Here is a 24970-nt window from a genome sequence, read left to right on the forward strand (position 1 = left end):
TGGGTGCTGGTGGACGGGGTCCCTCACTCGGGTGATTTAGGGCAGAGGCTCCCACGGGTGCTGGTGGACGGGGTCCCTCACTCGGGTGATCAGGACAGAGGTTCCCGCAGGCGCTGGATAGAGTCCCTCACTCGGGTGATTGAGGGTGGAGGCTCCTATGGGTGCTGGTGGACAGAGACCCTTGGTGCTTCAGGGTGAAGGGTCCCACGGGGAGGGTGGCACAGTTCCTCACGGGTCATTGAGATATTTTCTCTAATTTTCTATGTTTTCAAAGGCAACTCTAAAGAGCCCTGGAACTCTGAACACGTTACAAGTTTACGAGGAGGAAAGAGGTTTCTCTCTTCCTATCACCAGGAGGAACACAACCCTAGGGGTTTTCCTATTTTCTGGCAATGAAGTGAGAATTTATTCCACAGCAGCTCCTTGCGGTGCCTCGGCCCCGGGAGGAGGGGCGCTGTGAGCACGGGGCCTGTCCCCTTTTCCGTCCTGTCGCGCGACTGCTCCTGCTGGGACCTGAGGGGCCTGAAATGGCCTCCTCCTCCCGTAGGCTTTTCCCGACCAGCCTGCAGGTGCCTGGAATGCGCTGGGGTGGGGAGGAGGGGTCCCTGGCAGTGCGCAGGGGAGGGGAGGCGTCAGGGAAGATGCGGGCTCCCAGGACCGTCCTCGGGCAGCCTTTGGGGGTGGAGTGCCCAGAACTGCCTGGAGGAGGACAGCGCGAGCTAAAGCCCAGGAAGGCGGGGCCCGAGGCTCTGGAGGCTCGGATCCCAGGAGGCACGAGGAAGCGGAGTCAGGCACGTGTGTGCTCCTCCGGGCCCGTCCCCGGCACCGCGCACCCCCCTCCGGGCCCGTCCCCGGCACCGCGCACCCCCCTCCGGGCCCGTCCCCGGCACCGCGCACCCCCCTCCGGGCCCGTCCCCGGCACCGCGCACCCCCCTCCGGGCCCGTCCCCGGCACCGCGCACCCCTCTCCGGGCCCGTCCCCGGCACCGCGCACCCCCCTCCGGGCCCGTCCCCGGCACCGCGCACCCCTCTCCGGGCCCGTCCCCGGCACCGCGCACCCCTCTCCGGGCCCGTCCCCGGCACCGCGCACCCCTCTCCGGGCCCGTCCCCGGCACCGCGCACCCCCCTCCGGGCCCGTCCCCGGCACCGCGCACCCCCCTCCGGGCCCGTCCCCGGCACCGCGCACCCCTCTCCGGGCCCGTCCCCGGCACCGCGCACCCCCCTCCGGGCCCGTCCCCGGCACCGCGCACCCCCCTCCGGGCCCGTCCCCGGCACCGCGCACCCCCCTCCGGGCCCGTCCCCGGCACCGCGCACCCCCCTCCGGGCCCGTCCCCGGCACCGCGCACCCCTCTCCGGGCCCGTCCCCGGCACCGCGCACCCCCCTCCGGGCCCGTCCCCGGCACCGCGCACCCCTCTCCGGGCCCGTCCCCGGCACCGCGCACCCCTCTCCGGGCCCGTCCCCGGCACCGCGCACCCCCCTCCGGGCCCGTCCCCGGCACCGCGCACCCCACTCCGGGCCCGTCCCCGGCACCGCGCACCCCTCTCCGGGCCCGTCCCCGGCACCGCGCACCCCTCTCCGGGCCCGTCCCCGGCACCGCGCACCCCTCTCCGGGCCCGTCCCCGGCACCGCGCACCCCTCTCCGGGCCCGTCCCCGGCACCGCGCACCCCCCTCCGGGCCCGTCCCCGGCACCGCGCACCCCACTCCGGGCCCGTCCCCGGCACCGCGCACCCCTCTCCGGGCCCGTCCCCGGCACCGCGCACCCCTCTCCGGGCCCGTCCCCGGCACCGCGCACCCCTCTCCGGGCCCGTCCCCGGCACCGCGCACCCCTCTCCGGGCCCGTCCCCGGCACCGCGCACCCCTCTCCGGGCCGTCCCCAGCACACACTTCCAGGAGGAAGCAGCAGTCACCACTCGGGGACAGCAGGGGGAGAGCCTGAGCCGGGGCCCAGTGACTGCAGCTCGCAGAACTCAGGGAAATGAAGTCTCTTCTGCACCAAAAGCAGCAGAGAAAACTAAAAACTGCAGACACTTCCGAGGATAAAAATTCAGCCTCTCCCCCTACAATAACAACAAACCCCCAAACCAGGAAGAGAAAAAACGCGGTAAATAACCGGCCAGGATAAATTCCACAACCTCAACGTTTCAGGCTGTGGGGTGGGATGTGCAGGGAGCTGGTGGAGACCCAGCTTGAATCAGAAACCCCAAGACTACGGGAAACCTGGCCCCTCTGGGGTGGACATAAATAGGTACTGAGGAAGGGTGCAGGCCTCGGCCAGGGCTGGCGGTGCTGGGCAGACGCACTGTGCTCCCGGGAACAGGAGGCGTTTTTCAGGGGATGAAAACGTTCTAGGGAGATGGCAGATGGTGACTGTACAGCCCTATAAATTAGCTAACATGAATTGCACATTTGAATAGGAGAATTGTATGCGTGTGAATTATACCTCAATAAAGCTTTTATGTATAATTGGGTCGATTGGACTAAAGAAATTTTAAGGAGAGACAAAATTGGTTGGCTGTGGTGGCCCACGGCTTTAACCCCAGCACTTGGGAGGTCGGAGGTCGGAGGTGGGGGGTGGTTGCTTGAGCCCAGGAGTTTGAGACCAGCCTGGGCAACACGTCAAAACCCTGTCGCTACCAAAAATACGGAAAAAAGTAGCCAGATGTGGTGCTGGGCACCTGTAGTCCCAGCTACGCAGGAGGCTGAGGTGCAGGAACTGCTTGAACCGGAGTAGCAAGAGGCCAGCAGCGAAGGTTGTGGTGAGCTGAGACTCCTGCCTCAGGAAAGAAACCAAAAAGGAGCGAAGACTAAATCACAAGATCCTTAAGAGAAGATACATTTTAGTAAAAATGTAATAAGGGATACCCGAGAAAGGTGGGAAAATAACCAGGACAATGGAAATTAACTAATGAAAGAAGTGAAAGGCTTAGAGACAAAGTGGTTGAAACAGGAGACTAAGAAACCCTAACCAATGTAGAGCTGGAGTCTTTAAAACAGAAAAACGAAACGGTGCAATCCACGAAAAATCTCCAGGAATATTAGCAGATCTGCTTCTGCATATTGAGAAGCCGCGTCAGGTGACGGGAAGACAAATCCTCGTCAAACTGTTAAGACTCCAGCAATAAAAAACGACTCTCAGAGTCTCCAGGCAAGAAGGTCACACCACTTACAAAGACAAGATCAGCGCACACTGGGCCTCTCAAAACGAACGTGCGAGGCAGCCACGGAACGGCACGTGAAACGAGGACGTTCCGCACAGCCAGACGCTTCCTGCAGCACCAGGCCCAGAGCACAGTTCTGAGAACGCAGCCTCACGGGGACCAGACGCCTCTGCCAGAGCCCCGATGGTGGACGCTGGCTGTGATTGCAGGTGGGAGGCGCTGGGTTAGGGATGGGGTGGAAACTAGATGTGAATGTTCATCCTCTGACCTAAGTAGAAACAATGTAACAAAAAATGTGAGGAGGGGCCGGGCACGGAGGCTCGCACCTGTCATCCCAGCACTGTGGAGGCTGAGGCAGGTGGATCACCTGAGGTCGGGAGTTCGAGACCAGCCTGGCCAACATGGTGAAGCCTCGTCTCTACTGAAAAGACAAAACTTAGCCAGGCATGGTGGTGCGTGCCTGTAGTCCCAGCTACACAGGAGGCCGAGGCAGGAGACTGGCTTCAACCTGGGAGGCGGAGGCTGCAGTGAGCAGAGATTGCGCCATTGCACTGCAGCCTGGGCAAGGACAGTGAAACTCTGTCTCAAAAATAAAAACAAATGGGAAGAGGGGAAAGGGGAAAGAAAAACAGGAAAACAGTAATTCGCTGACTGTTGTGTGGGCACTATGTGGGGGACTAAAGATGTTTAAAAAGGGTTAAGTACAGACATAACCATTAGAATAAAATGCAAACCTCCTCCAATGTGCAGAGAAATTTTGAAAATGCAAAAGCAGGTGATGGCTCCAGGCTGTCAGAGGCTGGGCAGCCGGCGCCTTCGGTGGAAACTCTGCAGCTGGAGCCTGGGGAAGCGGACTGCAAGGCAAGGAGGGCAGAACTGGGGGCGGAATCCGGGACAAGCAGAGCACCAGGGGGCACGGGTGGTCTCAGACTGAGACCAAAACGGGAGGGAATAGTCACAGAGTAAACGTCTGGCAAGAACACCTGCCATCCAGTGATGAAAAGACGGCCTCGTAAGAACAGGCCAACGCGCCAGACACATCATAAAGCAACACGAAAGCAGCCAGTTACCAGGTGAGACACCCTCCAACGCCCTGAGTCATCGCGGACGTGCAGAGTGTGAGCAGGGTGGGAAACCGTGAACTCCGACTAGAACAGGCCAAATTCAAAAGTCGGACACCACCAAAGCCTGGCGAGGGGCCAGCGAGGAGCTTGAGCAACGGGAACTCCTGTGCAGACGGCGTGTCACCTGCAGGACAGGGCACAGACACTTGCAGGTGCACCCCAATGGGGAAGATGGGTGCCTCTGCTCCCTCTCTTGTCCCAGAGACAGCCTGGCCAACAGCTTCCTCAGGGGCCCGAGGCGCCGCCCAGGAGTCCTGGCTCACAAACCTGAACGTGCGCCTGCCGTCACGTGTCCAACCCTAGGAACGTGCGGCATAGACAGAAAAACGCCTGAGGTGTGGCTGTTGTGCTGGGTGATTTGAGCCCTTCCTGTGGCAACGATAGCTTCCTTCAGGCCAGACCGCCCTCAGAAACCCGCTTTTGCTTTGTTTGGTTTTGTTAGAAACGGGGTTTCCCAGTGCTACCAGGCTGGTCTCAAACCCCTGGCCTCAATGGGCACTCTTGCCTTTGCCTCTTGAGCTCGTGGGACTACAGGTATGAGCCCCTATATTCCGTTATATGTCTGTTTCTCTTTATTTAAGGGCCTGTGGTGCTTGCCCACAGGGGCCCCCTAACAAAGCTGGGTGTTGTCAGGCACTGCCACAGCCACCCCGATTCCCAGGCTCACCTGCAGCCCTCCCACCAGCCGCTGTGAACGCAGAAACAGTGCACTTTCCAGTTAAGCATCTCCCGTCTGGCACGTTTCAGCTCATGGTGACCGTTCCTGCAGGCCCCTTGGCTCTGGCTCGGCCTCCACGTGTGGCCACCTTGGGGTCCGCCCTGCCCACACCCACCTCGATGGTCCCTGCCCTTCAGCTGCCCGAGGCCCACAGAGAGATGGCGGAGGATCAGCCCCAGACCGAGCCTCTGGCTCACAGGGCGCCTTGTGACTTCCGCTGGATTAATTTCTTTGGGGACAAATTGGCAGGAACCAAGGAAACACTATCTGTCCCCGTGTTAGTGGCAGACACTGCTGTCATCCCTGTCACCCAAGGCAGGCCCCTCCAGCCGTGGCCTCATCACAGCTCAAAACCCTGAGCCCCTGGCCTTAGCCCCAGTCACTAGAGTAGGAGGTGGAGACTGGACTCCAGTCATTGGCCTGGGGTGTCCGGACCCCCAGGAACCCTATATCAGACCCTCCACTGGTCTCTGTGTCCAGGCTCCCTGCTACTAGAGACTGGTGTGGGCAAGCGTGGCCAGCTCCTGTGGGTGATGCCCCAGCCCTGGGCTCCTCAGTCCCCACAGGGAGGCAGAGGCTGGAGCCAGCATGGTGTGGACACAGACACTTGTGGGTGCACCCCGACGGGGAAGGACGGGACACGGACGCCTGTGTGTGCACCCTGATGGGGAGGACGGGACACGGACGCCTGTGTGTGCACCCTGATGGGGAGGACGGGACACGGACGCCTGTGTGTGCACCCTGATGGGGAGGACGGGACACGGACGCCTGTGTGTGCACCCCGACGGGGAGGACGGGACACGGACGCCTGTGTGTGCACCCTGACGGGGAAGACGGGACACGGACGCCTGTGTGTGTAACCTGATGGGGAAGACGGGACACGGACGCCTGTGTGTGCACCCCGACGGGGAAGACGGGACACGGACGCCTGTGTGTGCACCCTGATGGGGAGGACGGGACACGGACGCCTGTGTGTGCACCCCGACGGGGAAGATGGGACACGGACGCCTGTGTGTGTAACCTGATGGGGAAGACGGGACACGGACGCCTGTGTGTGCACCCCGACGGGGAAGACGGGACACGGACGCCTGTGTGTGCACCCTGATGGGGAGGACGGGACACGGACGCCTGTGTGTGCCCTGATGGGGAAGACGGGACACGGACGCCTGTGTGTGCCCTGATGGGGAAGACGGGACACGGACGCCTGTGTGTGTGCCCTGATGGGGAGGACGGGACACGGACGCCTGTGTGTGTGCCCTGATGGGGAGGACGGGACACGGACGCCTGTGTGTGTGCCCTGATGGGGAAGACGGGACACGGACGCCTGTGTGTGTGCCCTGATGGGGAGGACGGGACACGGACGCCTGTGTGTGCCCTGATGGGGAGGACGGGACACGGACGCCTGTGTGTGCCCTGATGGGGAGGACGGGACACGGACGCCTGTGTGTGTGCCCTGATGGGGAAGACGGGACACGGACGCCTGTGTGTGTGCCCTGATGGGGAGGACGGGACACGGACGCCTGTGTGTGTGCCCTGATGGGGAGGACGGGACACGGACGCCTGTGTGTGTGCCCTGATGGGGAGGACGGGACACGGACGCCTGTGTGTGTGCCCTGATGGGGAAGACGGGACACGGACGCCTGTGTGTGTGCCCTGATGGGGAGGACGGGACATGGACGCCTGTGTGTGCACCCTGATGGGGAGGACGGGTGCCTCTTCTCTCTCTCTTGTCCCAGAAACAGCCTGGCCAACAGCTTCTGTGTCCTGCACTTCCCCACACACCAGGATGAGTTCACTCAGGGCCGGTGTAGGTCAGGGGCTGATGCCCGGGGCATCCACAGCCTTCATGCGGAAGCCCCCTACTTCTGGCAAAATGACCGAGATGCTGGCGGGCGCCAGGAGGGGCCCCGGGAAGACCCTTGGGGAAGGGATTTCCTAGGTCTGCAGAGCCCCAGAGGCCAGTGTGCAGAACCCACGGCAGGCAGGCCCCGAACCCAGGGTCTCCCGTGTCTCGGCACTTACCCGACCTCCCTCGTCAAAGGGGCCCACGTGGGAAAACCACGCGCGAGAGCAGAACCAGGTGGGCATGATCACCGTCGGGCCATTCGAGGTGAAAACCTAGAAGCAATTAACATTGACAGAGTCAGCAGAAAGAACAGCGTGCCACAAACAGCCTACAGTTTATCTCCACAAAGTGTCACAAGAAGGTGACACATGAATCCATGTCTCTCCTCCACAGGGAAGGGGGCTCGGGGGGCTTCACAACGGGGCTGACGTGTCTGGGCCCACGGCTGACCGATGAGGGGAGGGGGCGGCGGGAAGCCAGTGGCCAAACCCGGCCCCTGCCGAGCTCGCTGGCTATGCCTCACAAAAGGACTCCTCTCTGCTTCTGATGGGTGGTAAGCTGTCTGTGAAAACCCAAAATAAACATGCCACTTTCAATCTGGAGAAAAACATGAAATAGCGTAAAAGGACGTGGAGAATGATGAGACACCTTGGATGAAACACACAAGTCCTGGAAGGATGTAAGCCAAGAGAACGGACTCAGAAAGAAACAAAATACAAATCACTCACAAGAAAAAGCCCAGCACCAGACCACGTCCCTGCTGATTCTGCCGGATGTTCAAAGAATTAACTAATGCCAATCCTTCAAACTCTTCCAAAAAGTACAAGAGGAGGAACACTTCCCAGCCCATTCCGAGGCCACCACTACCCTGATACCAAAGCCAGACAAAAATATTACAAGAAAACAGCACACCGATGCCCTTTACAAACGGAAAACAGCGTGCCAACGCCTTTTCGTAGAGAGCAGTGCGCGGACACCCTTTATGAACACGGAAAACAACATGCTGATATCCTTTACAAACATTGATGCAAACTCAAAATATGCTAGCAAGTCAGTCTGTCCCAGAAAAAGGACCCTGCACCACAACGGACTGGATTCACCTCAGGGCTGTAAAAATGGGTCAACATATGAAAATCACTGCAATGCACCAGCCATATTAACGGAACAAAGGCCCCAAATCACACGATTATCTCAATAAACTCAGAAAAACCATTTGGCAAAAGCCAACCCTACCATGATAAAACGATTCAACCTTTGAATAGAGGGGAACTTTCCTTAACCTGAGGGAGGGCATTTACCGGAACCCCACAGTCACGGTCATACTCAAGTGGCAGACGCTGAGAGCTTCCCCTGGGGTCAGGGACAAGGCAGCCACGTCTGCCCTCACCATTTCTCCACGCCGTGCTGGACGTTTTAGCCGGAGCAGCTTGGCAAGAAAACAAATGGTATCCAGCTTGGAAAGGAAGCAGTCACACTGTCCGTGTGCCGACGGCATGCTCCTGTGAGCAGAAAACCGAGTAATACAGATACACACACACACACACACACTCACACTCACAGACACGCATGCACTCACACGTGCATTCACACACATGCGCACACAAATGCACTCACACATGCAGTCACACATGCACACACACATGCACTCACGCACATGCACTCACAAATGTACTCACATGCACTCACACACATGCACTCAAATGTACACACATGCACTCACACATGCACTCACAGACATGCACACACATGCACACTGCACACATGCACTCGCACTCAGATGCACTCATGCACATGTACTCACACATGCACACCAACGGTCATTCTCACATGCACACATGTAGTCACAGATGCATGTACACACATGCACTCATAAACACACTTGCACACACATGCAGTTTCTCACATACACACATGCAGACACACACACACACACAGACACACATGCTGCTTCTGACTGGCCTCAAGCAGGCAGCCTTGAGGGCAGGGGCCCCACCCGGATGAGAGGTGAAGGTGAACTCTCAGAAATTGGAGCCGCTGGAAACCCAGGTCTCACGTCAGGCTCACTTCTGAAGTAGCGGAGGTGCCAGAGAGGGAGGACCCTGGGACGCGGGCTGCATCTGAGAGGCTGGTCTGCAGGGTGACGCCTCACCTCTCTCAGCTCCCGCGCCGGGGGCACCTTCCATGCTCCCCACCCAGTGAGCACGCCGTGCAGGCTGGGCAGGCAGGCGCCCCTGTGGGACTGGGTCCTGTGCCCGAGAGGGAGGCCGCAGGCGCCAGCGACGTCCTCCTGTCCCCAAGCACAGATGTGAGGCTCCAGGCCAAGGGGTCATCTAAGCCCAGGCTCCCCTGAACAGCACCGTGATGACACCGGAGACCAGCAGCAAGCTTGCCTGCCCGCCCTGGTCCTGGGTGGGAGTGCTCCAGGCTGTGCTCCAGAGCCCACGCTCCCAGGCTCACACCTGGCCACAGCTTACAGCCCCACGCCCTCCACCACTCATCCCTAACTGCCCTCCAAGCTCCAGACGCGAGCCCCGCTGCTGCCCCTCCTTAGATGCACACAGGATGACTCAAGGTTTTACAGCTTTATGAAGGTGTAACTGACATACAATAACTGCACATACTTAAAGTGTTTCAGTCCACAAATGTTTTTGAGACAGGGCCTCACTGTGTTTCCCAGGCTGGTCTGGAACTCCCAGACTCAAGCCCTGCTCTTGTCTCTGCCTCCCAAAGCACTAGAATGACATGACATGCGTGGGGCAGTGTGCACAGCCCGGACCCTCACCGTGTTCAAGGTCATGGGCATGTATCAGCATCCCAAAGCTGCCTTGTGCCCTTGGCAACCCCCCGCCCCAGACAATCACCCATGCGCGGGTGCTAAATCAGGGTGCGTCTTCCCACAGCAGGCACGCCTCTTTCTGGGTCCTCTCACTCAGCGCCACACTCACACTGCACACCAAAATCCACTTCCTTCCCCTGTTGCTGGATGTTCAGGCTGTTTCCAGTCTGGGGCTAGACGTGAAGCTACTATGGACGCCTGCTTGGGTCTCCCGGGGACGGACGCTTTCACTGTCTCGGGTGAAGGGCCGGATGGGAAGGGCAGTTGTATGGTGAGCTTCTCAAGTCCCACTCAGCTGTTTTCCAGCGTGGCTGTCTCTGTAAAAACCCCCAGCGGCGTGCCAGAGCCAGCTGCTCTGCAACCTCACCCGCTGACAGGGCTCGGCTGTGTCCCCACCCACCTCTCATCTTCAGCCGTGGCTCCCATGATTCCCACGTGTTGTGGGAGGGGCCTGGTGGGAGGCCCCTGAATCCTGGGACAGTTTCCCCCATGCTGTTCTTGTGAGTGATGAATTCTCGTGGGTTTTCATCAGGGAAACCCCGTTTGCTTGGCTGCCATTCTCCCCTGCCCACCACCACGTAAGATGCACCTTTTGCCTCTGCCACGACTGTGAGGCGTCCCCAGCCACATGGAACTTGAGTCTGTTAAACCTTTTTCTTTATAAATTACCCAGTCTTGGGTGCGTCCTTATTGGCAGAGTGAGAATGGACTCGTATACCGGCAGGTAACAGGGTCAGTCTTTTTAAGACACGCCAGCACGTGGTCCTATGTTGTGGCTTCTACATTTTTCTAGTGACTAATGATGCTGAGCTAATTTACTATCTGCATACCTCACTTAATGAAGTGTCTATTTGAATCACTGGTCCATTTTTAAATGGGATGTTGTTTTCTTATTGTTGATTCTGGAGAACTCTTTGCATATTAGATACAATTTGCAAACATTTTCTCCCTGTCTCCTGGCTTGGCTGTTCATTCTCTTAACAATGTCTTTCAAAGAGAAATTCATAATGTTGATAAAGTCCAATTTATCCATTTTTTTCTCTTATAGATTGAGATTTTAGTGTCTTACTGTCTAACCCAGCATCACAGAGAACTCTTCCTACGTCACTCACAGAATTTTTAGAGTTTTCGGTTTTCCATTTATCCACCATGTGGTATTTCTCCACCTAACGTGTATGGGTACCCACAGGTTCCAGCACTGTTTGTGGAAAAGATTATAATCTTCCTCCATTGAACAGCACTTCATCTTCTATTTTAAAAAAGCTGTCTGTGTCCGCGTGAGTCTGTTTCTGGACTCTATTCGGTTCTTTGATCTGTTTGTCCACCTTATGCCAATACCATATTGTCCTGATTAGTCCTGAAATCAGGTAGCATTGGTCTTCTAATTTTATTCTTTCTCAGATATATCGTGGCTCTTCAAAATTCACACAAAGGAGATGGCGCCCAGAGGGGACCCAGGCACCTGCACCAGATGCAGGAGACGATGCCCAGAGTGGACCCAGGCACCTGCCCCAGACACAGGAGACGGAGCCCAGAGTGGACCCAGGCACCTGCCCCAGACACAGGAGACGGAGCCCAGAGTGGACCCAGGCACCTGCCCCAGACACAGGAGACGGAGCCCAGAGTGGACCCAGGCACCTGCCCCAGACACAGGAGACGGAGCCCAGAGTGGACCCAGGCACCTGCCCCAGACACAGGAGACGATGCCCAGAGTGGACCCAGGCACCTGCCCCAGACACAGGAGACGGAGCCCAGAGTGGACCCAGGCACCTGCCCCAGACACAGGAGACGGAGCCCAGAGTGGACCCAGGCACCTGCCCCAGACACAGGAGACAGTGCCCAGAGTGGACCCGGACATCTGCCTCAGACAGGGGAGATGATGCCAGAGGGGACCCGGGCACCTGCCCCAGACAGGGGAGATGGTGCCCAGAGGGGACCCCAGACAGGTGCCAGGCCAGGCGCGGCCGAGGGCAGTACCTGGGTGAGCAGCTGCTCAGCCGTCAGCTGGTTGATCCAACGTGTGTATCGTTCGGTGGAGTCAGGGGGATCTCTCCTCACTTGGCAGCCGACGATCTGTGAAAAATGACAAACAGCTCAAAACAGCGTCCTGTACGCAGGAGTGTGTGCACCTGTGTGTTCATCTTCGGTGTTTCGGGCACACAGGTCCAGACAGGAAACTGAACCGCAGTGAGTCTGGGTCAGGTCAGGCAAACACGGGAGTCAAGGGCGAGGAGGAGGAGGCACGCCGGTCCTTGCTGGGGACGGGAGAGTGACGGTGGGTGCCACGGCCCTGGGCGTGCGTCTCGGCAGATGACGTTTCCCCCTCACGCGCTCGAATCACTGGGCTGTATGCTGTCCTTTCCAAGAACTGACACCCAAAGTCGGTGTGAGAAAGCCACTTCCCTGGCCGCAGGCGGCCCACCTGAGCCGGCTCCGTTCAGCTCAGAAAAGCAGCATCCCTAAGTGGAGAAGCGCCTGCCCCCACCCTGCTTCCCCCAGGCCGACACCCTCTCCCTGGGCCACCAGGGCAGCTCCCCCCGCACCCAGGAGACATCCTGCCAGTGCCCTTGACCGCCCCTCCCCCATCCCTGGCAGAGCCTCGGAACATCACTTGCCTCACCTTAACCCTAACCCCTGCCCCCTGCCCCGCCCAGCCTCCTCCTGCCTGACCTCTGCCCCAGAGTGGGATCCCAGCACTCAGCCCTGGCTCTGCTCAGCTCCCGAGACCGAGAGGTGGGGGGCAGGTCCACCAGGGCTCACACTCACCTAGCAGCATGAGGAGCTGGCTGGAGAGAGGGCGCCTGGGTGAATCCACAGGCAACAGAGCCCACCCCAAGTGAGGGCCCAGGACCAGCAGAGCCGCCCGAGGGGATGATCTCACAGCACAGGGCTCAGGCCACACGTCCCAGAGGATGGGGCCGATTCCACCTCACCCAAGACCAACAAGGAGAACAGTGAAGATGTAACAGTGGTGCAATGAGCAGTGAGCTGGACGGTCTCCCACATCAGACATGATCAAGTGTATCGGTGAGCCAGACGGTCTCTAACTCAGACGTGATCTAGTGTATCAGTGAGCCAGACGGTCTCTAACTCAGATGTGATCTAGTGTATCAGTGAATCAGACGGTCTCTAACTCAGACGTGATCAAGTGTATCAGTGAGCCAGACGGTCTCTAACTCAGACGTGATCTAGTGTATCAGTGAGTCAGACGGTTTCTAACTCAGACGTGATCTAGTGTATCCACGAGCCAGACGGTCTCTAACTCAGACGTGATCTAGTGTATCAGTTAGTTAGACGGTCTCTAACTCAGTGGTAATCGAGTTACACTGAGGTGACTGAGGTCCCTGTATCTGGCTCTAACTCGCAGACACTAATAGGTAGTGAGTGATTTGTTTCTATCAATGCAGTTAATGAAGTGTTTAGGGAGGCGGCTTCTTGGATTTGTTGTAGTTTTCTCCAATTAAACTTATTTTGAGAAAACTGTGAATTCACACTGCAGTTGTAAGAAACAACTGTAGGCCAGGCACGGCGGCTCACGCCTGTAATCCCAGCACTTCGGGAAGCCAAGGTGGGTGGATCACGAGAGCAAGAGGAGACCATCCTGGCCAAGAAGGTGAAACCCCGTCTCTACTAAAAAAAAAAAAATTAAGTGGGCGTGGTGGTGTGTGCCTGTAGTTCCAGCTACTCCGGAGGTTGAGGTGGGAGAATCACTTGAACCTGGGAGGCGGGTTGCAGTGAGCTGAGATCGCACCACTGCACTCCAGCCTGGCGACAGAGTGAGACTCCGTCTCCAAAAACAATTAAAAGAACCAATCGTAGAGAGACCCTCTGTAACCTTCACATTTCCTCTCATGGTGACATCACGAGGAACAAAGGTCAACGTCGCACCAAGACAGGGACATGGATGGGGTCAAGATCCAGACGTCCCAGGGCTCGAGGACCTGAAGTGCTCCTCAGCCACTCGCAGCCCCTCGGCGGCAGCCGCTGCGCTCTCCTGACACCGTGCCTGTGTTATCCAGACACCGTGGCTGTGTTATCCAGACACCGTGGCTGCGCTCTCCCGACACCGTGGCTGTGCTCTCCCGACACTGTGGCTGTGTTATCCAGACACCGTGGCTGTGTTATCCAGACACCGTGGCTGTGCTCTCCCGACACCGTGGCTGTGTTATCCAGACACCGTGGCTGTGCTCTCCCGACACCGTGGCTGTGTTATCCAGACACCGTGGCTGTGTTATCCCAGTGCCATGGGTGTGTTATCCAGACACCGTGGCTGTGCCCTCCTGACATCGTGGCTGTGCCCTCCTGACGCCATGGCTGGAGGATGATCATGATGTGGGACAGGGTGGGGGTAGGGGGACAACCCTGGAGTATGATCATGGCGTGGCACAGGGTGCGGGGAGGGACAGTGCTGGAGGATGATCGTGGCATGGCATGGCCGCTCCACTCGTCCCGACAGGCAAGCTGGGGATTAGGCTACTTCCTGGGAGCCCTCCTGTCTTTGCTCCTTCACTCGCTTCCCTAAACCTTCCTGTGAGCTCCATCCCTGCAGACGAAGGTGGGTGAGGCCGTACAGTAAGGTGGAGCACCTGCGCTCCCCGGAGGATGAGGGTGCAGCACTTGTGCTAAGGCTGGTCTTGAACATTTGGAACAGACACTAGTTCTGGAGAGGAGCCGGGCGGGGCCCGTCCAGCCTCTGTGTTTGGTCTGGGGCGGTCCAGAGGTGACCAAGAATGGAGGCTTTCCTCTCCGGGGTCTCCTGAGCACAGACACGGAGATGGTAAGCTACCGGGTGCACAGCTTCAGGCATCCAGTGGCCAGCTGGGATGGCAGCCAGAGGGACGGCCTGACTGGCCCTCAGGAGCAGGAGCGAGTTCCCGGCGCACGACGCATTCCCTCTTCCTGCGACACCCCCACATGCAGGGTTCCCAGAGTTCTGCAGTGGCTATTTACATGCAAACGCACGATTTACGAAAACTGTCATCAAGGATGCTTCCTAATTAGACAGTTTCTTGTAAAGAACCTTAAAAAAACAACCACCAAGCACAAGTATGCATTCAGCACTCACTTCATCCTCTCAGGACAAACTACAAGGTAATTGACATAACTGCTAACCAGCAACTTCAAATTAAGATTTCTGTAAGTCATGATTTATGAAAAAAATCCAGCCACGCAATAACAGCCTTTCTAAAGCTGACTTTGCTTTGGTTCAACAAAACTCTGGTGACATTGCCGCTTCCTGCCGAAGAGCTTCGGGTGGCGGCTGCGCGTCTCTGCCACCGGAGAAGACGTGGCTTCCTCAGGGCAGAAGCTTCTCTCTCACATGCACGACAGAGCATCACCCACGGCAGTGGAAGAGCAGCAAGAAAAATGCCTAAAATCATTGAGGCAAATGCAAATTGAGCTGCCTCATTACAATGGAAACAGACTGACCGTGTGCATTTGCACCAGGTTCCTGTGAGTCCCTAAGTATCCCAGCTCCCTCGAACCCCTGCCATGAAGAACTGCCAAAAGCAATTTCATTAACGAAGCCAACCTGGGTTTTTTTCCCAGGATGGAAATGAAACATATCTGAAAGTATCTCCTCCACTAAATGTCAACAGTCATTACAGAATTCCCCAGACGTCTGCATCATCTGTTCTAAATACGCGGCAACTCTCCTTCCCAGCCGTGTCAAAAGGGCTCTGAGCGACAGACGCGGCACCTTGCACGTGGACGGGGCCACCCCAGCTTTCAGCCCGCAGGACCCCACAGTCGCAGGGCGGGAAGCAGAGGGGGTCGGACGGCTGCCGCGGGGCACCTTTCCTCCCCAGCCCCCGTGCACGGCACCGTCTCCCTCCCGGACACCCGTGTCGGACTTTGCTTCACACGCTGACCCCAGGGTCCATCCCGAAGGCGCCTCCCCGTCTTCCCTCTTCCAGCAGAGACGCCAGGCCGCAGAGCCGTCTGTGACCCTCTCCCGTCCCGGACCGAGGAGCCCGCAGCACTGCGGCCGGGGTGGAAGCCAGCCCTTGTCCCCGAGTCCCGGATCCTTGACGCTGTTGGAGAAACCTCACCCCATGACTGCATCTCATGAGCCATTTCCGTTGGGAAACCCACAGCATGAATTCTCACGAGCACCCGATCTGTGGGAAGCTGGGCTCCCAGAGCTACGTGGGACAGACCCCACTGTGACCGGCCCGTGTGGGACCTGACCGATGTGAGCAGAGCCTGTGTGACCGGAGCCTGTGGTGACCGGCCCTTCTGCAACCTGACCAACGAGAGCAGAGCCTGCCGTGACTGAACCATGTGGCCACCCAACCGCACACATGTCCATGACACACGGCCCCGCAGCGGGAGGGCAGAGGGGCCTGTCTGGGGGGAACACCAGCTGCCCCTGGGGATGGACACCGTGAGTGCCGGACGGTTTCATATCCCTTGGTGTTCATAACCAAGCGATCACCATCGTGGTTTAAAGTCTTCTAAAACTTCAGTGAGATCTCTGAGGACAGTCACCTCTCCTGAAGCCAGCAGGGGCCTCGAGGTGGCCGGAAGCCCGCTCCAGAGACCCCTGGCCATGTGCCCCCACCACCTGCAGTGGGGGCCGGTGCTTCCACCTGCTGAGCAGAGGAGCCCACGGATGCTGCTGTGCTCAGCTCAGGAGGGGCCTGAGGAAGCCTGGCTTTGGAGGGGCAACCAAGAAGCCGCTCTAAAGATAAAAACCGTCATTTAGCTGGGCACAGTGGCTCACGTCTGTAATCCCAGCACTTTGGGAGGCCGAGGCAGGTGGAACACGAGGTCAAGAGATCAAGACCATCCTGGCCAACATGGTGAAACCCCGTCTCTACTAAAAATACAAAAATATCAGCTGGGCGTGGTGGCACGTGCCTGTAGCCCCAGCTACTTGGGAGGCTGAGGCAGGAGAACTGCTTGAACCCGGGAGGCGGAGGCTGCAGTGAGCCGAGGTCGTGCCACTGCACTCCAGCCTGGCGCCTGGTGACGGAGTGAGACTCTGTCTCAAAAAGGAAAAAAAAAAAAAACATAATTTAAGGTCGTCTAAATAAAAATCTTTACCTGCTACCACAGTATTGCTCTCAACCTGTGTTTTCACGTCTGAGGTACTCAGCTTCTAAAATGCTGTTTACAAACAAGAAAAACCCCTTTGCACCCATTTGAAAGGAACAAGTGCTTTTCAAAATTAGGAGCATGTTTTTCTTCAAAGAAAACTCCCTCAAGTGTTCAGGGATGTGCCAGCTGCAGCCTCCTCACTGTGAGTCTCACCGTAACCTGACTCTTTTCTCTCCAAGGAAAACTCTTTATTTAAGGAGCCACAGCGGGGTTTCACTGAAGGTAGTAACAGTGCTGAGGAGGAGGCCAGTACTCACGCTGGATGGGTGCTGGACGGCAGCCTGGTGTTGCAGCCTCACCCGCTGGGGCATCATCACGTCGTCCTGCAGGGAAGAACACAGTTCTCCATTGTTTGTTCATATTGATTGGTTGGTCGATTGGCTGACTAATAGGGTCCGCTTTATTGCCCAGGCTGGAGTGCAGTCGCACGATCACAGCTCACTGCAGCCTAAACTCCTGGCCTCAAGTGATCCTCTCGCCTCAGCCTCCCAAAGAGTTGGGATTACAGGTGTGAGCCACCACGCCCAGCCCCAGGAACATATTTCAAACTCATATAAAGCAATGCCTACGATTAAGTCAGAAAATGATAGACAATACAGCAGCAAAGCAGGAAAGAGCCTTGAACAGGCTGTTCAGTCAAGAGGCACCAATGCACCAATATGAGACGTGAGTGCGTCTCTGCAGCAGGCCCATGGAATGTAAGTGTGTGTCTCTGCGGTGGGCCCGTGGGATGTGAGTGCATCTCTGCAGCGGGCCCGTGAGATGTGAGCGTGTGTCTCTGCGGCGGGCCCGTGGGATGTGAGTGTGTCTCTGTGGCTGGCCCGTGGGATGTGAGTGTGTCTCTGTGGCTGGCCTGTGGGATGTGAGTGTGTCTCTGCGGCTGGCCCGTGGGATGTGAGTGTGTGTCTTTGCAGTGGGCCCGTGGGATGTGAGTGTGTGTCTCTGCAGTGGGCCCGTGGGATGTGAGTGTGTGTCTCTGCGGTGGGCACGTGGGATGTGTGTTTCTCTGTGGCGGGCCCGTGAGATATGAGTGTGTGTCTCTGGGCCCGTGGGATGTGTGTGTCTCTGCGGTGGGCCCGTGGGATGTGAGTGTGTGTCTCTGCAGCTGGCCCATGGGATGTGAGTGTGTCTCTGCGGTGGGCCCATGGGATGTGAGCGTGTGTCTCTGTGACTGGCCCGTGGGATGTGAGTGTGTGTCTCTGTGGCGGGCCCGTGAGATGTGAGTGTGTGTCTCTGCGGCGGGCCCGTGGGATGTGAGTGTGTGTCTCTGCGGCGGGCCCGTGGGATGTGAGTGTGTGTCTCTGCGGCAGGCCCGTGGGATGTGAGTGTGTGTCTCTGCGGCGGGCCCGTGGGATGTGAGTGTGTGTCTCTGCGGCGGGCCCGTGGGATGTGAGTGTGTGTCTCTGCGGCGGGCCCGTGGGATGTGAGTGTGTCTCTCTGCGGCGGGCCCGTGGGATGTGAGTGTGTGTCTCTGCGGCGGGCCCGTGGGATGTGAGTGTGTCTCTGCGGCGGGCCCGTGGGATGTGAGTGTGTGTCTCTGTGGCGGGCCCGTGGGATGTGAGTGTGTGTCTCTGCGGTGGGCCCGTGGGATGTGAGTGTGTGTCTCTGCGGTGGGCCCGTGGGATGTGAGTGTGTGTCTCTGTGGCGGGCCCGTGGGATGTGAGTGTGTGTCTCTGCGGTGGGCCCGTGGGATGTGAGTGTATGTCTCTGCGGTGGGCCCGTGGGATGTGAGTGTGTGTCTCTGTGGCGGGCCCGTGGGATGTTAGTGAGCCTCTGCGGTGGGCCCAGAAATCTGCCTGTTCCAGCTCACTCCCGGGTCAGCGGGTTTTGGAGCCAGCGCTCTGGAGGAGCCACTGAACAACACCCAGGCCGCTCCCCTTTGCTAAGCCTTTATGTGAACATGCTCTACCTCAGCAAAAACATCTTAAAAGCTCCTACTCTTTGGGGCATAAGTGCCTTAAGGAAGCCCCGAGGCCCGTGGCATTCAGGAGGCTCAGGCCACCAAGAACAGCGGAGATGGTGCCGAGCGAAACAAGCAGGTGGGGACGTGGCCTGAGCCCGGCGCCTCTGGAAAGCGTGGGGCTGCAGCACTCAGGCCCTCCCTCTCCAGGGCTCTGTGACGCTTTCCTCTGTTCGGGAAAACCCTTTGCGAACATCAGGGTGAAGAAAGATACAGCTCATCTTGCAGAGGGCAGAAGTAGGGGTGCGGTGTCTCCACAGAGGGGGAGAAGTGGGGGAGAGCCGTCTACACAGGGAGGGGGAAGTGGGGGTGCGGTGTCTCTACAGAGGGGGTGGGGTGTCTCCACAGGGAGGGGGTGCGGTGTCTCTACAGAGGGGGTGGGGTGTCTCCACAGGGAGGGGGAAGTGGAGGAGAGCCGTCTACACAGGGAGGGGGAAGAGGGGGTGGGGTGTCTACACAGAGAGGGGGAAGTGCGGGTGAGGTGTCTACATAGGGAAGGGGTAAGTAGGGGGAGAGGCATCTCCACGGGGGGGAAGTGAGGGTGAGGCGTCTACACGGGGAGGGAGTAAGAAGGGGGAGAGGCGTCTACACAGGGAGGGGGTAAGTAGGGGGAGAGGCGTCTACACAGAGGGGGGGAAGTGGGGGTGGGGTGTCTCCACAGGGAGGGGGGAAATGGTGGAGAGGCGTCTACACAGGCAGAGCTTCACCAATCTGCAGTTCCCGTCCCGAGAGGGGCCTCCTGCCTCAGAAATCAAGGGTGTCCTCTGCCTTGCAGTGGGTCCCACTCAGCCTTTTTGGGAACAGTCACCACTGAAATTACATGGTCCCACCCCGACCGGCTGAAACAGCACCAGGCCTTGGTCTAAAACACAAGCCCGTAATTTCTGCCTGAGGAATGGAAAGGAGGATGAATTAGGACGGGAAGAGAGTGGGGTGGACAGCAGAGCTGGCGTCCTGGGATCCGCGCCCCCCCACTGCTGTGCTCAGGGTTGCTGGAGGGACAGGACTCGCACAGTCACGCGAGGAAGTCCCACGATGGCCGTCTGCAAGCTGAGCAGCAAGGAAGCTGGTCCGAGTCCCAACATCTCAAACGCAGGGAGGCGGACGGCACAGCCTTCAGTCTGCGGCCCAAGGCCCGAGAGCCCCGGACTCACTGGTGCGAGCCGAGTCCAAAGGCTGAAGAACCTGGCGTCCGACACCCGAGGGCAGGACGCGTCCAGCACGGGAGAAACACGGAGGACTCGGCAGCCCGGCCCTTCGCCTTCCTCAGCCTGCTTGCATCTGGCCACCTGGCAGCTGACGGGATGGTGCCCACCTGGACTAAGGGTGGGTCTGCCCCTTTCAGTCCACTGACCCCAACGGGAACCTCCCGGCAGCACCCTCACAGACACACCAGGAACAAGACTTCGCCTCCTTCAATCAAGCTGGCACTCACTATTAACCAGTCCTGCCCACCAGCCTCGGGGCAGGGGCCCCTCCTGAGTGAGTCCCACGGAGCTTCCAGGCAAAATACAGGCAAGCGCCTCCCAGCACCTTCAGACGCAGAGCGCACAGACCAAACCCACACACGGTTCTCCAACAGTCAGCTGCTAACGTCTTTAAAGCGATTATCTGTAGCACATGGAGTTTTCTGTCAATTGTTTATTTTAGTGGAGGAGGCATGTTTGTTTACTTGATAAACTGTTGAACACAGAATGAAAACAGTGACTTTTTAAAACCTGGCAAAGTACCTTTAATTTAAAGACATTTGAAGTCCGCCTACATTACAGACATGGTCACATGACAGCCTGTAGTTTCCAGCACACCAGGAGCTGGAGGCAGGACAGAGGACTCAGGCTGTGACCAGCAAACACTGGCTTCAGCAAGGGCAGCGGCAGACGGGCCTGGCTTCTCCTGCCCCTTGGCATCATGCACCGGGCGTCCCAGCCAGTCTCAGACCATGTGACAGATTCGGCCACGGCAACCCATCTCCAGCTTGGGAGCAGCTCTAACCTGTGAAGCCGCAGCACAGATAAAAACCAATATGGCCAGACAGGGAACTGTCCCCACCCACCTGCACCCGTGTGAACTCACATTAGCCCAGCACTGTCCTCACCCACCTGCACCTGTGTGAACTCATATCAGCACACTGTCCCCACCTGCACCTGCACCCTGTGAACTCACATCAGCTCACCACTGTCCTCACCTACCTGCACCCACGTGAACTCACGTGAGCTCAGCACTGTCCCCACCTGCACCCGCGTGAACTCACATCAGCTCACCACTGTCCTCACCCACCTGCACCTGTGTGAACTCATATCAGCACAACACTGTCCCCACCTGCACCTGCACCCTGTGAACTCACATCAGCTCAACACTGTCCTCACCTACCTGCACCCTGTGAACTCACGTAAGCTCAGCACTGTCCCCACCTGCACCCACGTGAACTCACATCAGCTCAACACTGTCCTCATCCACCTGCACCCGCGTGAACTCACATCAGCTCAGCACTGTCCTCACCTGCACCTGCGTGAACTCACATCAGCTCAGCACTGTCCCCCACCTGCACCCGCGTGAACTCACATCAGCTCAGCACTGTCCCCACCTGCACCCGCGTGAACTCACATCAGCGCAGCACTGTCCCCACCTGCACCCATGTGAACTCACATCAGCTCAACACTGTCCCCACCTGCACCCGCGTGAACTCACATCAGCTCAGCACTGTCCCCACCTGCACCCACGTGAACTCACATCAGCTCAACACTGTGCCCACCTGCACCCACGTGAACTCACATTAGCTCAACACTGTCCCCACCTGCACCCATGTGAACTCACATTAGCTCAACACTGTCCCCACCTGCACCCTGTGAACTCACATCAGCTCAACACTGTCCCCACCTGCACCCATGTGAACTCACATCAGCTCAACACTGTTCTCACCTGCACCCCGTGAACTCACTTTAGCTCAATACTGTCCTCACCTGCACCCGGGTGAACTCACATCAGCTCAGCACTGTCCCCACCTGCACCTGCGTGAACTCACATCAGCTCAGCACTGTCCCCACCTGCACCTGCGTGAACTCACATCAGCTCAGCACTGTCCCCACCTGCACTCACGTGGAATTACACTGTTTTCCAAAGCTGCTGCAAATTGTATACAGCTAATATTCACATTCTTGTCTAAACAATTCCAGGCTAAAGCCAACATATGCAACATAGAAGTCAGGTGACATGTGATAAAGAGATGGGGAGAAACCAACTTCCTCACTCAGCTGCAACATCTGCATTGGATAAGTTACTGAGCAGTGTGCCGTTCTAAATATAGAGAAAACAACATGATTCAGTAATCCCTCAGTCTGCACCATGCTCTGTGGTGAAAGGCCTTGCTCTCAAAACCCCCCAAGGCAAAGCATGTGGCCTCAAGTCCCCTTTCTGTTAAATGCATGCTGGGAGGTACCTGGTCTGTTCCTTCCACCCCCATGTCTCCTGACCTCCAGCAACTGCAGCAAAGAGCTGGAAGGGAAAGCGGAAACCCAGCCCTTGCAGGACACACACAGGTACTAGGGGTGACGCGTGTGTCCGGTGGGCACGTCCATGGCTGCAGGAGAATGTTCGCTGCAGGACACACATAGGTGCTCAGGGTGACACGTGTGTCCTGTGAGTGCATCCCTGGGCTGGAGAGGAGAATGCTCTGTGGGACACATACATATACTTGGGGTGACATGCGTGTCCTGCGAGCACATCCGTGGCTGCAGGAGAGAAGAATGTTCTCTGCGGGACACACACACATGTACTCGGGGTGACATGCGTGTCCTGTGAGTGCATCCGTGGGCTGTAAGAGAGGAGAATGTTCTCTGCGGGACATAACACATATCGGGGTGACACGCATATCCCGTGAGTACATCCATGGCTGGAGAGGAGAATGTTCTCTGAAACACACACATGTACTCAGGCTGACGCGCGTGTCCTGTGAGCACATCTGTGGGCTACAGGAGAATGTTCTCTGTAGGACACATGCACATACTCAGGGTGATATGCGTGTCCTGTGACTGCATCCATGGGCTGTAGGAGAGAATGCTCTGTGGGACACACACATACTCGGGATGACACATGTCCCGTGAGCGCATTCGTGGCTGCAGGAGAATGCTCTCTGCGGGACACACACATGTACCTGAGGTGACACGTGTGTCCTGTGAGTGCATCTGTGGCTGCAGGAGAATGCTCTCTACGGGACACACACACGTACCTGAGGTGACACGTGTGTCCTGTGAGCGCATCTGTGGCTGCAGGAGAATGCTCTCTGCGGGACACACACGTACCTGAGGTGACACGTGTGTCCCGTGAGCGCATCTGTGGCTGCAGGAGAATGCTCTCTGCGGGACACACACACACATACACATGTACTCGGGATGACACGCGTGATGCTGGTGGCCTATGGCAATGGCCCAGGGAAAGCAAAAGGTTCCTTGCACTATCCTTGAAACTTTCTCTACGTCATGATTGTTTCAAAGGAGAAAGAGAAATGGGCAAAAGATGCAAACGCTTCACAGAAAAGGAAACCCAGGGCCAGGGACATAAGAGGAACTCACCATAACTCGCAACCAGGAAGTGCAAATCCAGGCACACGGGGGACCCCTCACTCCTGCTCAGCCCGCAAAAGTGAACCCAGAGCAAAATCTACACGCTGGAGAGCCAGCGAGAGCGCGGATGTTTGCCGGTGTTGCTCTTCTGTGCCCCGGGAACTGGCATTTCCACCTTGGGTACAAACCTAAGAGGAACACACATTCCCAAAAGCCCGCCTGCAGGAGGACAGGTGAGTGCACACGGCAGGTCTGCCCACAGAACGCCGGCGGCAGACACAGCGAAGGCGCGGCAGATGACAGACCAACAGAGCACGACGGGAAGCTGCCGGCCAGGGCAGTTTCCACAAAGGCATCAGCCCAGTTCCACGCAGAAAAGAAGCCTCTTCAGCAAACGGTGCTGGAACTGAACATCCACATGAAAAATGCCAACCTGGACACTGACTGTACAGCACACACGGAAGTTAACTAGAGACGGCAAGCGAGGCCAGCGTGGAAGTCTGAGGCAGAAGCTGCCAGAGGAACACATTCTCCTCTGGGGTGAGCCAAGATCTCTTAGGGAAAACATTTAACCAGAAAACAGCACATAAGTTGGACTTCACTGATATTAAAAACTTCCGCTTATCAAGACACACTTAAAATATGAACAGGGGCCAGGCGCGGTGGCTCACGCCTGTAATCCCTGTGCTGAGAGGCTGAGACAGGAGGGTAGCTTGAGGCTGGGAGGCCGAGGCTACAGTGAGCCGAGATCAGGCCACTGTACTCCAGCCTGGGTGACAGAGGGAGACTGTGTCTCAAAAAAAAAAAAAAGTAAGCCACTTCCAGGGAAAATATCCACAATCCATATGTCTGACAAAGGCCTGCGTCTAGAATATGTCACCAAATTCTTGCAACTCTTTAATAGTAAGACAAACAGGCTGGGCACAGTGGCTTGCACCTGTAATCCCAGCACTTTGGGAGGCTGAGGCGGGTGGATTGCCTGAGCTCAGGAGTTCAAGACCAGCCTGGGCAACATGGTGAGACCCTGTCTCTACTAAAATACAAAAAATTAGCCGGGCATGGTGGTGTGTGCCTGCAGTCCCAGCTACTCGGGAGGCTGAGGCAAGAGAATCGCTGGAACCCAGGAGATGGAGGTTGCAGTGAGCCAAGATAGTGCCACAGCACTCCAGCCTGGGTGACAGAGCGAGACTTTGTCTGAAAAAAACCCTCAATTTTTAATAAAAGTTGTGTGCTTCATGAGAGACGATTTCTGAGTGGCCAATAAACCCATGAAAAGGTGCTCACCATCACCAGCCATCAGGAAAACGTCAATTAAGCCACAGCAAGACACTCCAGAGCGACTAGAATCATGAACATGAAGAGCCTGCGCCCTGATGGGGAGGCAGAGCCACATGAGTGCTGGAAGCCGTGGAGCAGATTCTTGTCGGGTAAAAATACCATTCCCTACGAGCTGTCAATTCCACCCCGAGGTATTTCCCCAGAGAAGTGGAAACACGTCCTCAGAAAGACAAGAAGGTTAATGGCACCTTGATTACACACGCTGGAAACTACAGCAGACACAATCATGGTGCCGTCACACGAGGATGAGCGGACACGAGCGAACAGGATGCCCACGCGCAAACTGGGACGCATTTGGCTGAGTGGACAGGGAAACACGGGCACGG

At 57.5% G+C, this 24970-nt stretch overlaps 1 protein-coding gene across 8 annotated transcripts in view; it reads right to left on the minus strand.

The window, feature by feature from the left end:
* Positions 1–24970, minus strand: part of B3GNTL1 (UDP-GlcNAc:betaGal beta-1,3-N-acetylglucosaminyltransferase like 1) — an 83034-nt gene that overhangs the window by 31772 nt on the left and 26292 nt on the right. For 5 of the 8 annotated variants that reach the window (XM_010342244.3, XM_010342243.3, XM_039476650.2 and 2 more), the window contains exons 5-7: positions 17045–17110; positions 11661–11756; positions 7024–7119 (exon numbers count right to left, since the gene is read on the minus strand). In XM_010342244.3, coding sequence (XP_010340546.1) covers positions 7024–7119; positions 11661–11756; positions 17045–17110 — 258 coding nt within the window. The remainder of the gene's footprint in view (positions 1–7023; positions 7120–11660; positions 11757–17044; positions 17111–24970) is intronic. The other 3 variants (XM_039476652.2, XM_039476653.2, XM_074389092.1) reach the window with 3 other exon arrangements.

Source organism: Saimiri boliviensis, chromosome 17, assembly GCF_048565385.1.
Source record: "Saimiri boliviensis isolate mSaiBol1 chromosome 17, mSaiBol1.pri, whole genome shotgun sequence".
Lineage (NCBI taxonomy): Eukaryota > Metazoa > Chordata > Mammalia > Primates > Cebidae > Saimiri > Saimiri boliviensis.